The sequence below is a fragment of the Larus michahellis genome, chromosome 5 (genome assembly GCF_964199755.1).
Source record: "Larus michahellis chromosome 5, bLarMic1.1, whole genome shotgun sequence".
NCBI classification, from domain to species: domain Eukaryota; kingdom Metazoa; phylum Chordata; class Aves; order Charadriiformes; family Laridae; genus Larus; species Larus michahellis.
The window spans coordinates 72,885,708-72,899,515 of record NC_133900.1 but is presented as its reverse complement, the minus strand read 5'-3'; the positions used below and the strand labels follow the sequence as shown (position 1 = coordinate 72,899,515).

The following is a 13,808-nucleotide window of genomic DNA, read 5'->3' as shown; positions in this document are numbered from 1 at the left end:
GATGAAGAGAGAAGCAGAGATGGACACTTGACCATGAGAAAATAATTAAGTAATCTCTGACACTGAGCTCACATTTCAGAGAAAGAACTCACCAAGGGAAGAAAAGGATCTCCCCTACAATTCTAGGGATATGATTTCAGGCCCATAGGTACCTAGGTGTGTAGTAATACCAAAGAAACGTGTTAACTAGTCTGCTATATGCAGAAGTAGTTTACCACTGAAGTGTTACACGTGGTCTGTATAGGTAGGAAAAAACAGAATGGAAGTCTAGAGGCAAAACTACGTTGTTACATAGGATCTGAAAATCACAACCTCCACTGCAGCATACTCTGAAACAACGAGAGCAGCAGAAGGTCAGAGCATGACTCAAGAAACAGTGCAAGAGGAAACAATATTCTTTAGGACCTGGTAAAATTTCCAAGATAAAGACTTTATAGGAAGAACGGCCATGAGCTAAATTAAGTTGTTGATATTTGAAAATTAAATTCAAACAAAAGGCAGATTCTGAAACAAAGGATATTTTTATTGGTTGCCTGCTAAGCCCCAGGGACTCCAGTAAGACATATTTTTCCTCATAAGCTAGCAAATGCAGCTTTGATGCCTTTGGCAAAGCATTACTCAATCATTCTAAACTACTTTGCAGTAGTTCTAGTCAGGTTACCAGAATGTATTATTACGTTCATGTATGACTCCAGATTTTTTTCTACGCACATCCACCCCCCTTTATTAGCTTTTCTCTCCTAAGCCTTCAGTCATGGTATTTTTCCTCAGCCAGTTATGCTCCTGCCCAGTAACCAGATTTATCCTGGTCTTCTATTACAGTAAGGCCTCAGTGAAGCCTACAGCATGTGCGTACACACATATTTAGAATTATGTAGCTTGCTCTTTTAAATTTCCCCCCTCAGTTTCCCTACTGAATTCTGAAGAAGCACTCTTTAAGACTATTAACCCTTTCTCAATCAGCAAGAATCTATCACAAAATAGCTGTTTCGATTATACCTCAGCTACATCTATAAGATTACTTGACTGTTTTTAAAGCAAAGAGAAGGAAGTTGATGCTTTACCTATTTTTATTTTTTTGTAGTAACTACAAACAGCTTCTTTTGTAGCTGCTTCAAGCAAATACTTAATTCAAAGTGGAGCTTTTCTCATTAAGAACTGTGTGCCACCCGCTTCCCATAAACAGGGTCTCCAGAAACAGGCCTCGTGCAGAGGCCTTACTCTAGTTTAGTCTATCATAGAATCACTGAATGGTTCAGGTTAGAAGGGACCTTAAAGATCACCTAATTCCAACCCCCCTGCCCTGGGCAGGGACACCTCCCACTAGACCGGGCTGCTCAAAGCCCCATCCAGCCTGGCCTTGAACACCTCCAGGGATGGGGCATCCACAGCTTCTCTGGGCAACCTGTTCCAGTGCCTCACCACCCTCATAGTGAAAAACTTCTTACTGCTATCTAATCGAAATCTACCCTCTTTCAGTACAAAACCATTACCCCATGTCCTATCATTACACTCCCTGATAAAAAGGCCCTCACCATCTTTCCTGTAGCCCACTGAGGTTCTGGAAGGAGCTATAAGGTCTCCCCAGAGCCTCCTCTTCTCCAGGCTGAACTTGCTCAGCCTGTCTCTCAGCCTGTCCTCACAGGAGAGGTGCTCCAGCCCTCTGATCATCTTCACGGCCCTCCTCTGTACTTGCTCCAACAGATCCATGTCCTTCTTATTTTGGGGGCCCCAGAGCTGGACGCAGTACTCCAGGTGGGGGTCTCACCAGAGCGGAGCAGAGGGGCAGAATCACCTCCCTCGTCCTGCTGCCCACGCTGCTTCTGGTGCAGCCCAGGATGGGGTTGGCTTTCTGGACTTCGAGCGGACATTGACGGGTCACGTCCAACTTTTCCTCCACCCACCCCCACAAGCCCTTCTCCTCAGGGCTGCTCTCAACCCATTGTCCACCAGCAGCTCCCCTGAGGGCAGGCACCTCCTCGGCTCAGCCCTACCCCAGCACCGGCCTCCCCTCACGGCCCGCCCGAGGCACTCTCCTTCCCGCCCCCACGGCCCGCCCGTACCGGGCCGCCCTCGCGCATGCGTGGCACCGCGCGCTCACTTCCGGTCGCCGCCAGGTGTTTCCGGGTTGCGCGGCGGGCGCTGTTGGCGGTGGCGGGGCGGGCGCTGGTCTCGGTCCCGGTCCTTGTCCCCGTCCTCCCTCCGGTGCCGCCCCGGCGCTGCTTGTCACCGCTACGGGCTCTGCTGGGGGTGAGCGGGGTCGGGCAGGGCCGGGTTCCGTGGTGGGGTGAGGCTGGGCCCTGCTGGCCGCGGGTTGTGGAGGGCCGCGGGGCCTGGGGCCGCCCTGGGGGGGCGTCGGGGTCGGAGGGAGGTGGGGGCGGGCAGGCAGGCAGGCAGGCAGGCAGGCAGGCAGGCGGGCGGGCGGGCGGGTAGTAGGTCTCTTCCTTTAACAACGTAAATTTATTGTCTCTTGGAGAGCGTCACCATGTTGTCAGGGTAAAATCCGTAGAGCTTTGTGAGGCTGCCCCAAAGAGGCGGGATCTGGGCCTGGTGGCCGGCTTTCCTGCCCTCCTGGAGGAGGTGGTAGCGTTTTCGGCGGCTGTGGAGTAGCGTTGCCTCTGCAGAGGTGAGTCTGTCTCTCTGTCCCGGGAGAGGAGGCAGCGCAGCCAGCAAAGGGTGGTGTCCGTTTCCTTCCTTGTTTAGTGGGACAAACAGATGTTACCCTGTTGAGTACTGCTGTAACTTAATTCATATTTCTTCTACAGTGGGCCTTATTTTGGGTCAGCTAAGAGCTAGGGGGTGGTTTGGCACTTTGTTGGCCTTAGGCTTTCTGACAGCGATGTTGTTTTCTGACTAACGCCAAGCACACTTAGACCTGGGAAGCGAAAAGTAATACATTGCGAACTGGCCAAAGAGCCCGATAATTACGAGACTCTGTTAAGCAGAAACTCGTGGAAAAATGAGTTTTGCTTAATGCAAGAGATGCACTTGTACTTCTAGCAGCCAAGCTTGTTTTCTAGATAGTCATTTTAATAGTTGGTATAGTTGTACTCACAATCAGAGCCTATAAAAAATGACTGACTTCTTTTTAAAGTCTCCATCTCCGGAGACATTCAAAACCCGCCTGGACGCGTTCCTATGCAGCCTGCTCTAAGTGACCCTGCTCTGGCCCCCCTGCCAGACTAGATGTTGGACTAGATGATCTCCAGAGGTCCCTTCCAATCCTGCCATTCAGTGATTCTGTTATGTTCTGTTATGTTGAAAAAAAAAAAAAAGTGACCTTATGGGTAATTTTTCTGTGAATTGTAAAGATTTCAAATATCTAATGTTTTTTTTGCAGATTAATATATTTACTGAAGCATTGTTATGGAGCTAGAATGAGAGTGAAAGGAGTTTTAATTGTTTACTTCCAATTATGTATTTTGAATATAGAAGCATGGGGTTATTGTGGGCCTTCTTTTTGAAATTTTAGGTATTCAGCTGGTTGTAAGAAACAGGAGTTCGTGTTTCTTTACTTACTTGTTTGCTTTTATTTCAAGCAGAGTATGTCCTCTTTTCTAACAGTAACGATTAAAAAATCGAAGTTCAAAACGGCTTGTTCTCATCTTGTTTTAGTGTTTTCCTACAAGTTACTTTAAATTAGTCTGTGAATTTTAATAAATATTTTGACTGTAATCTGTCACTTGGATCCTGTAGCTTTTCTTTTGGTTGTCCAACAGTCTACCTTGAACAAGAACTGCAAGAGTGCAATTTGCTTACGCAAGTGAAATATCCTTTATTTAGGTCATCGGTATAAAAGGTCATTTTTTACCTCTTCTGAAATCTTAAGAGTTTTACAATTATTCATATGGTGCTTATTTTTAAAACTTTTGACATTTTCTCCAGGTTTAAGTTTGTTTTATCACACAAGTTCCTCACGGCCATAATGAGGCTAGTAATTCTTGAAGACTATGATCAGGCAAGCGAATGGGCAGCAAAATACATCTGTAATCGTATTATCCAATTCAAGCCAAGTCAAGGAAGATATTTCACGCTTGGTCTACCAACAGGCAAGTTTTATTCAAAGCCTATGTAAATGACTAAACCTAGAACTATGTTTGTATCATTGCTAACAGATACAGTATTTAAAAGAACACAAATGTATTTTTGGTAATACTCCAACATATTTCTTTTTAAATATGGATTTGGTTCATGTAAATAGTTGTGACAAAGTTTGAGAAGCTGAGAAATACTAAATGAGAAATAACAGATTTATTTTACGTTGAAAAGCGTTGTAGCAAAATTTGACTCTGAAGAGATTTAAATACACTTAAAATGTTGTGCGGATAGATAAAACAGTAGAAAAACTTTATTTAACAGGGAGTACACCTTTGGGATGCTACAAAAAGCTGATAGAATATCACAAGAACGGAGATCTCTCTTTCAAATATGTAAAGACTTTCAACATGGATGAATATGTAGGTAAGATGTGCTGATTATTTGAGAGCACGCTATACTGATAACTTTCTTCTGTTACTAAAACTGTTAAATACTTTGACAAAGCACAGAGTCAATCTAGATCTTTGTGCTTCTAAGTTAGACTTGCGTACATGGGGTCATCTGCATTTTTCTCTATTCTTTATCCACAAAAATGCAAATAATAAACTAGTCCAGGTGGATTCTGGGTTAAATTTAGTGCTTGTAAATTACTTTACAGTACATCTGTTGAAAGTATGTTGTCACATAGTATTGTGACTGCATTTCTTTTCAAGACTTTACATTCTTTGTGATAAGACATATGCGAAGGGAATGTAAATAGATTACCTTGTGCATGCCAAAGGGAAACCTTTCTTCTCAATATAATTTCAAATGCTGCTTTATCTGACTGACTTAGGTTTGTCTTGCATGCCCTACATTGGTTTACAAATAGACTAGAATTAAGGCTGTTTGGCTAAATCTTCTAATGGGTTGATTTCACTCTAAATTTCAAAATTTCAGGACTTCCCAGAAATCATCCAGAGAGCTATCATTCCTATATGTGGAATAACTTCTTTAAACATATTGACATAGATCCAAATAATGCACATATCCTTGATGGGAATGCTCCAGACTTACAGGCGGAATGTGATGCATTTGAAAAGAAAATTGAAGAAGCAGGGGGGATTGATCTGTTTGTTGGAGGTATGAGGAAATGCTCTATGGTTAGTTATGTTTCAAACAAATACACCAACTCTTTAATCGCTGTTTTCATAACTTAGCTAAAACCACTTTTTTCAATTATGGTGTAAGAAAGTTCTGTGACTAACAAAGAATCCATATGAATCTCAAAACAGAATGGTTGGTGTCCAAGTTTCTAATAACTTAATTTCAAGTAAGTTTTGAATGCTTTTTATTTAAAATGGGAAACCAAAAGGAAAAAATGAGTCCTAAAACTTTTTTATTCATTTACGATGTTTGAGGATATTTGTTGACTCGCAGGTCTGGAATGATTTACTTCTTTTAACTTTGAAAAGGCATTGGTCCAGATGGCCACATTGCATTCAATGAACCCGGATCCAGTTTGTCTTCAAGAACAAGATTAAAGACTTTAGCAATGGACACCATTTTGGCAAATGCTAAATACTTTGATGGAGACTTATCTAAAGTACCAACTATGGCGCTAACAGTTGGTGTGGGTACAGTGATGGATGCTAGAGAAGTAAGAACTCATTTAGTTCTAGTTGCATGTGTCTGTTTTCAAGACTAGTCGGTATTGATATTGGGATCGAAAGTAAAGACACCTTTGTTTTGCAGGTGATGATTCTTATAACAGGTGCACATAAGGCTTTTGCACTGTACAAAGCAATTGAAGAAGGAGTCAATCATATGTGGACAGTTTCTGCTTTCCAGCAACACCCTCGTACTATCTTTGTATGTGATGAAGATGCTACTTTAGAACTAAGAGTTAAAACTGTGAAGTACTTTAAAGGTGAGCACTGAATCAGAGGTTACAGGTATTTAAATAAAAAAAGTAAGCTATATTTAGTCTGAGCCTTCCAACACATTACAGTAGCTAATGTATATGTTATGTATTCAAAATACTAAATGTTAACTTACTGCTTCTGAATGGAAAAGTGCTAGGAGGCGTAACTTGTGTTCCTTAAATTCCTGGCAAATCTACTTTGGAAAAATACTTCCTTTGCTTCCAATTTGAAATGATAGTTTAGTAATCTTCAGCTGTAAGTAAAACAGCAGCAGTCTGGTGTTCCAGAATATTGGTCTTAAATATACTGGAAAGTTTCTCTTAAAGAAAACTTGGTACATTTATTAATTCTGATATATTTTCATGCTTCTTTTGCTCTGTGCTATAATGTGCTGTCTAGTAAACTTGAATTGTGTGGTACAGACTTTGAAGCCACCTGAGGACCTTTTTCATACAGTGCGATTAGCATAACAATATATACTGACTTTTAATGCATTGCAGGCTTCGGCTGTGCTCTTTGTATTTGTCGTAGGTATACTGAGGCAAGATTGAAGTTGGGATTTTTGATAGTCATTGAGAGTTCCTAGATGTGAATTCTGTTTCACTGAGACTGTAGAAGCTGAGAAAAGTAGTTTTCTCCTAACTATATTAGCACAGCAAATGCAATTGTGTAAATCTTTCTCACTAGCATGGATACTTGTAGTAGTTGAGGCAGCTGAGATCAAGATTGTAATTTATGAAATTATTTTTTAAAGCATTATTTCACCAGTGTCCATATATGCATTAGACTGCAATTCTGGCATTAACGTGATTTTTATCCTGATACCGTTTGTGGCCAACTTGTTAATTTTGGATTTTTTCAGTATGTTGTTCTTTGCTATGTATTGTGTATCAAGCTACTAGATAGTACTTATTATTGTTTACAATGACAAACTTCTTTAACTGCTTGGATGAATTTTAAACATTTTCCTGTATTTCATATAAACAAAAGCTTTGCTTGGAAAAGATACAAACCTAATGTAGAATTACAAGGTGTGAATGACACTGAACATTGCTTTTAAAAATCAAGGGCTAAAGTATACGAATGTGTGCTATTGTGTCACACTGTATTTAATTACCCTGTAATACAGAGCAATAGAATTCGTAAAAAGTTGTTTACTTTAAACTTGCTTAATTTTATCTATTCTCAAATCAGTGAGATTTTCCCCTTTTAAGATGGAGGAGAAATCAATGTGGGTCAAATTTGGAATTATTTCTGAATCTTGATCTTCAGGTTAGACTTCTTAAGAAGCTAGGTAGTTCTTAATGATTGCTAATTATGGCAGCTATTTACTGTGACTTTTTTTTTCACCATTTAAAATATCTCAAGGTACTATGTGAAACATCTCAAATCTTTTTGATAATCAGGTACCGCACTGGCTGGTAACTAGAATAACTCTTATTCCCCTTCACTTTTTTCTAGCTTTCTGAAAACCTATTAAAGGCTAAAATTATCAAGTGTACTTAAATGTTCTCATTGGAAAAGGGAAAGGTAACTCTTCTGCAGAATGAAGCAGAAAATGAATTTTGAATTTACTAATTAGTCTGCAGATAAGTTAATTTCAGGATAGTTTTTCCGTAGTTGTGCATGCTTTTCTTAAAACTGTATGCAGAAATCTGAATACAGTGAAACTTTCCTTTGAAATAATGGGTTTGGCATCTATCAAGTAAGGACTCTGCATATCTTTAAAAAAAGCTTTTGTTTCTGACTGTTTTTTTTCCTGAAACAATTTCAGGGGATTTAAATATCCTTCATTAAATATGGCAGAGGCAATACTTTGTAAGCATTTTTCATGCCTCTAGGAAATGGGTAATTATCTCCCTTTCATTTCCCTTTTTTAGAAGAGAAAAACACTGGTAGGAAGTGGAATGCTTTAAAGTTCAAAACGTGGTTCTAGTTTGAGTAGTGTGTGCAGCTGTTACTCTTTCAGTACAAATGTCTTTTGTGTCAAAGGTATACTTAATATATTCTCATTTACTGTTAAACTCCTGAAAAATATTACTGGCTCGATCTTTCCCATGTACATCAACCCAATAGTTATCTTTCATGAAATCTAAGAAACTCTCTTCTTTTGTTACATTGCCTTCTAAGGTTGGCAGAATGTGTCACTAAGTGGAGAAAGATATAGTAACGCCTGCATTTTATATTAAATAGATACACACTGAATAGAACTAGGTGCTGCATAAAATGCCTTTTGTTGTGGTCATCTACAGTAATGACCTCAGATTGTATAGTTTTTCAAATTTAATGTTGCTGCAGTGACACTAAGTTTGCCACCAGATGCATCATGTAGCAAAGGTATTTGGATAGTCTTTGCCATAGATAATCGCTAAAATGTGCACTCCTGTCAGACTTCTTTAATGGTTTTTAAGAAAAATTCTCTACTTTTAACATTGCATATTACTCAAATTTTTAATTTTAGAAGTTAATCTTTAGTTTGGTGCTAAAATGGACTTTTACTTTGCAAATTGTGAACACTGATCAATTGCTGTTATTAGTCCTTACGGCGAAATGAGGTTAAAAACATACCAGGGACTGAATGTCATATATACCTAGATGTAGGTAACACTTTTACTTGTAACAAAAAAAGAAAGAAATTGATCTTTTCAGCACTCTTCAAAATTAAAGTATCTGAATTGGGGGGAAAAAAAAATACTCCCCTAATCACAGCTATGGGTGACTTGAATACGACCAGAAAAAGCCCAGCTAGAATAGAGAATAGTTGAACTACTGAAGTTCTGAATCTGCATTAACAGTCTGGATACATTTAGTCTGGTTTTGCCTGTCTGGGACCACAAGCACACTATTAATTACAAAGACAGTAATACCACAGTGCTAGAACATCGCAATTCAAGCTGTAAAAGCACCATCTGATTTTTATGACGGTTCGTGGTAGGAGGAAGTTTTATGTTGCTGTTATGCAGCTTTTAATACAAAGGAAGGATGGGTGGATCTCATGTATTCAATTAATTTGGAAGCATTCCAGATCTATTTTTTGATAGGTCTGTTATCAGAGAGCTGTCTCAGTGTAAAGCTCACTTTACACTGAAGGTGTCAATAGTATTCAAGTGATACAGGAGTACCTATGCTGTCTTTAACTTCTGATTTTAAAGTATTTTAAATAGCCATTGTTATTCTCTTCGGTTAACTATTTAAAATGTATACTTTTGAGGCAAACTCCAGATAAAAATGTGGCTAGAAAGACATGTTGAAAAAGTAACTAATGTAAAGCTGGCATTGTTGCTTTCCCCCCAAGGTTTAATGCATGTGCACAATAAACTTGTGGACCCACTGTACAGTATGAAAGAAAACTGAAAGAAGACTTGAAGAGGAACTCCATGTGGGTCAACAGCAACAGTTTTAGGTAGCAGATGAGTTCACTGCTATGCAATATGCTGAAAACTGTTTAAAATGGGGAATCCTAGGTACTGTATTTTTTAAAAGGTCCAATATCTGTACATTCACATTCCATCTGTTTGTGTTGTGCATTTTGCTTTAACATTTGGAGCTCTGTTGTTGGCTGGTACGTAACAAACAGAACAAACCTGTGGGAGACTGCATGTTACATAGGGGGGGAAAGCAGGGCACTTATTCTAGCACAGCAATGTAATGCATCTGCCTCGTGTTAGAGGAAACGATATTTTATTTCAAGGAATTTGTAATTCTTTGGCTTGATCAGCGTAACTACATTTTGCATTTGTGTCTCTAGGCAGAATGGTTTTGGCCTTTGTCAATACTATGGACTTGTAATAGTTGTACAATTTCTACTCTGAAATGTTCTGTTTACATTTATCTAATGTACACTGAGCTTTTGCACTTGGTTGCCTTAAATTTATCTTAAACAGTTTTTGGGCATCTCAAGTCCTGCTGTACAATTCAGGCAAATAAAAATACAAAAGCAGTGCCTAAAAATGCACCAAATTCTTGAAAGTTGTAACTTACTCCACAGATGATAAAAATATTAAACTTCTGCCATAGCACTTTTTCCTCTCATGTATTTCGAATTACTTTTAGGATTTTTGTATTTTTGGTAATTGAGCTTTATACATAAGGAAAAATCTGAGTGTTCCTTTCTGGAGGTACCTGTTTAATTGTACCATTGATGTTACTATTAAATGCCTGGAAAGAGGTTAATTTACAGGAATATAATGTCTGCAAATTCAATACATGATCATTTAAAAGTCAACTGTTAATCACTTTGCAATAGTTACCTCTCATTGTATCATTGAGCTGTTACGAGGAATGTTATTTCCTACTTTAAATATAAGTAAAATATAAATCTACAATTCAAAGTTGTTTTGTTTCTAATATAAATACTTCAATGTTTTGTGGAGAAACCTTGCCTGCCTCTTTTGTGAGGAAGTTAAGAATTTATTGATTTAGACTTTTTGCAGGGGGGGGAGGGGTACGCCCTTGTATAAAATTCTAACTGGGAAAAAGCGTAACAGAGCGTAACTTTAACAACTTAACTTTTCACCTCCCCAGACGATAGACAGGTAGCCTTTATTACAAACCACATTAGCCTTGTTTTACTGGCCCAATAGGCATAGTGGCTGCACTAAGAGGCATTTGGCCTAAATCCCTGGGCTGGAATAACCAAAAAGGGCAGGCTGTGCACCAGGGAAGCTGCCTTGCGGAAAGGGTGGACAGCAAGCTGAACGCAAGTCAACAGTGCAGCCACAAAGCCAAACCGGATCCTGGGCAGCATCCACCGGGACATCATTACTAACAGAGATAGATAGAGATATGATCATCCCACCGCTTGTCAGGCTGCACCTGGAGTACTGTGCCCAGTTCTAGTCCCCACAATTCAAGAAAGACATGGGCAGACTGGAGAGGGCCTAAAGGATGGCTGCAAAGATGATTAAAGAGCTGGAGAACCTGCCGTATGAGGATTTTCTCCCTGGAAATAATTTTTTCATAACAAGAACAATCATTCAGGAATGTAGTAGCATCCCCACTGCTGGAGGCTTTCAAGATGCTAGATGATCTTATCTAGGCTCACCTTTCCCATAAAGGGTTGGACCAGATGGTCTTTCAAAGTCCCTTCCAGCCTGGACTGTTCTGATTCTGGGAAATCACAGAAGAGCCTGTCTCAAGCAGCACAGGAAGACAGGCCTAGCGTTGGTTCAGTTTTTAACAGTAGGTTGAACAAGCACAGGTTTAAAACAGGCTTTCAGGTTTAAGACTCAAGTTTTGCACTTGCCTTTTTGAAGCATAATGTAACACTGGGGAGAAAAAGCTTAAAAGACACTGCTTCAGGAGAGGGCTGTTACACGCATGACCCACAAAATGCACTGTTCGGCTTGCCCTTCCTAATCCTTACAGCTAAGTGAAGACTTTGCTTCATAAAATAAACACTTCATTACAAGAAATAATCTTGAATTTACGTTACTATTAAAGGAATTTAAGCATGTTTTTATCTTAACAATCATAATCCAGCTTGTGGCAAAATTGGGAATTCTGTTGAGGAAACCATAGCATTTAGGTTCAAGCATGAGTGGAAATTGATAGCTTTTACGTCCCTCTACTTCTAAAAGCTTTTCTTCCCTCCAACTCCTTATTTTTGTTTTTTATTCCAGAGCACCTGAGTCTTCTGCCTCTTTTGCCAAACTCAACAACTAAAAACCCTTTTTGCAGTCTCTCAAGACGTGTGAGACCACAGAATGAGTGTCTCCTCCCTCCATAACCATTGGAACTTCTGTGAAACACAGGCCAGTTTAAATACTGGTACAGTGGCAGCCGGGCTTGTCTGAATGGGGCTAGGAAGGGTTCTGCCTCTTTTCATCAGTAGTCCTCAGTTGCTCCCCAGTCAGCTTCTGTTGTTATTTTTTAAGTTACGAATTCTACTGGATGTAGAATGTTCATTACTTTTTTTTTTTTTTTTTTACAACTACAGTTTCTATAATTTCAGTCCTTAAGATGCTTCCAGTTACTTTTTTCTGAAATACCCATTTTTCAATGACGGTACCTTCCAAACTTGCCAACTACTAAAAATAAGCCAACCCTGTAAGTTACATCAAGCTTTACCCGTTACCCTGCGGTCCACTGTTAAAATCTAAATAGCAAAGCAAGCACTTTCAAGGTCAGTAAGTCTTAAATTATGGATTCTTTGGTAAATGAGTAAATTCTAACTTAGCCTGGCACATCTACTTTAGCATTTTATTCTGCTTTTTCTCAGTAAAATTTTAAAGTATGTTTCAAAGGAGAGGGAGGAAAAAAAGTGTTACTACATAGAATCAGGTCATTTTGTGTCAAAAAAATAATACTTCATTTACTGCTCGAACAGTAACAATACTACTGAGTTCATTTAAAGTTCTTGCTGTCAGAACTAAGATTACATACAAGTCCAATCAGAATTAGACTACAAATTTGTATTTTTTTCCTGCTTCAGGTGACTATAATAAGGCTAAAAGACTGAGTTCGTGTAGTCTTATTCCCAAGGCAACTGCATGCATGTAACTTTTATTTAAAATTAGGTAACATATATTTGATGTGTCGTACTCAGCAACTATATGGAAGATTTGCCACTTGCATAATCTCTAGCTTACCTTTAGTTTCTGCTTTATTCCTCAATACAAAGCCAGGACTTTCTCTCTTTTAGGTCTATTTAAAGGGGTGGGGGGAATATTAAAAAAAAAAAAGTTGCTTTAGTTCCTTTGTTCTTAGCAGGTAGTACTGTATCTGTACTTTCCTGAAGACAGCTCTATACTTTCTAAAGTTATCTCTGTACTTTCTTAAATGCCATCTTTTAACATAGCATTCCCGTTAGCTTTTTAGGGGAGGACTAATAATTACGTTAATGATGGAGAGCCATTGTCCACAGCATATTTCCTGTGTTCAGTAGTAGCAGCAAGAGCTTAGGTACCTTTAATTAGAGATACGGGATAACCTTGTTCACATCCAGATCTTTGTTTTTTCAATACAGCTGGAAGAGCTTCAAATAAACAAAAAAAACAACAAAGAGAGCCAAACCACGAAAGTATCAAAATTCCCTCTCTCCTTTTCCTGTAGACTCTGAGAGTAATACTGGTTGAAAGGGACCTCTGAAGGTGTCCAATTCCCTTCCTCCAAGGATTTTCCCAGTTCATCCTTCTACTCGGGTTGAAATAAAAGAACTAGCTTGTGATTAATCAAGCTCAAACTGTATTTGCAAGCCTAAATTTAAGAACAGCCTTTCCTGGTGACTGAGTACTTTCACAGGTGCTACTAGCAATTTGTTCTCTAAAACCTATTTAGTAACAAGAAGAGAAAATCCGTGAAGACCCAAATTAGTCCCTGAAGATCTAAACAATAGGTTAGAAGCTTTTGGAGGCGGGCAATACAGTTGTAAACACAGAGTATAGGATGGTCATTAACTGGTGTTAATGATTGCTTTGTTTACACTTCCAAAAGCAACGGCTTCTATTAAGCACACTTAACTACAGCTTTCAAGTGAGAACTCACTGACAGACTTCAGTATGTGAACGGCGTAAGTAAAACTTCAACAAGTATACCAAGACAGGTTCTAACCAAACCTTCAGGCCAAAGGAATTCTTCAAGGCCTGAATTGGTCTTACTGGTAGAGTAGTTTTAATAATCGTGTGTTTTAATACATTAAAACTTAGGATTTCTTCAGAGATTAGCATAGCTAGGTTGTATTCACGGTAAAGTGACACTTTAAGGTGTGGTACATTAAAAAAAGTCACCATCAGTTTTTCCCGATGTGATTTCCCAACATCATGATTTGCTGAAAACAGCAACTTTAGAAAGTAAAACAGGAAGCAGCTTGATATTTTTGTGGTAACAGTTCAAACTTTTAAAAAAAAAAAACCAAAAACCAGCAGT

General features: G+C 39.1%; 1 protein-coding gene across 4 annotated transcripts; it reads left to right on the top strand.

The window, feature by feature from the left end:
* Positions 1–2,110: 2,110 nt before the first annotated feature.
* GNPDA2 (glucosamine-6-phosphate deaminase 2) lies at positions 2,111–13,781 on the top strand. 4 transcript variants are annotated; one of them, XR_012587100.1, is made up of 9 exons: positions 2,120–2,250; positions 2,477–2,626; positions 3,886–4,049; positions 4,360–4,461; positions 4,978–5,160; positions 5,493–5,677; positions 5,773–5,947; positions 9,238–9,406; positions 11,564–13,781. XR_012587100.1 is itself a non-coding variant. In XM_074587958.1 (8 exons), the coding sequence occupies exons 3-8, from the start codon at positions 3,926–3,928 to the stop codon at positions 9,294–9,296; spliced, it is 828 nt and encodes a 275-aa protein (XP_074444059.1). In that variant the 5' UTR covers positions 2,153–2,250; positions 2,479–2,626; positions 3,886–3,925; the 3' UTR covers positions 9,297–10,273. The 4 variants fall into 4 exon arrangements, 2 of the variants coding, with proteins under 2 accessions (XP_074444057.1, XP_074444059.1); XR_012587101.1 differs by lacking the exon at positions 2,477–2,626 and having other exon boundaries at positions 2,111–2,250; XM_074587958.1 differs by lacking the exon at positions 11,564–13,781 and having other exon boundaries at positions 2,153–2,250; positions 2,479–2,626; positions 9,238–10,273.
* The last annotated feature ends 27 nt before the right edge of the window (positions 13,782–13,808 follow it).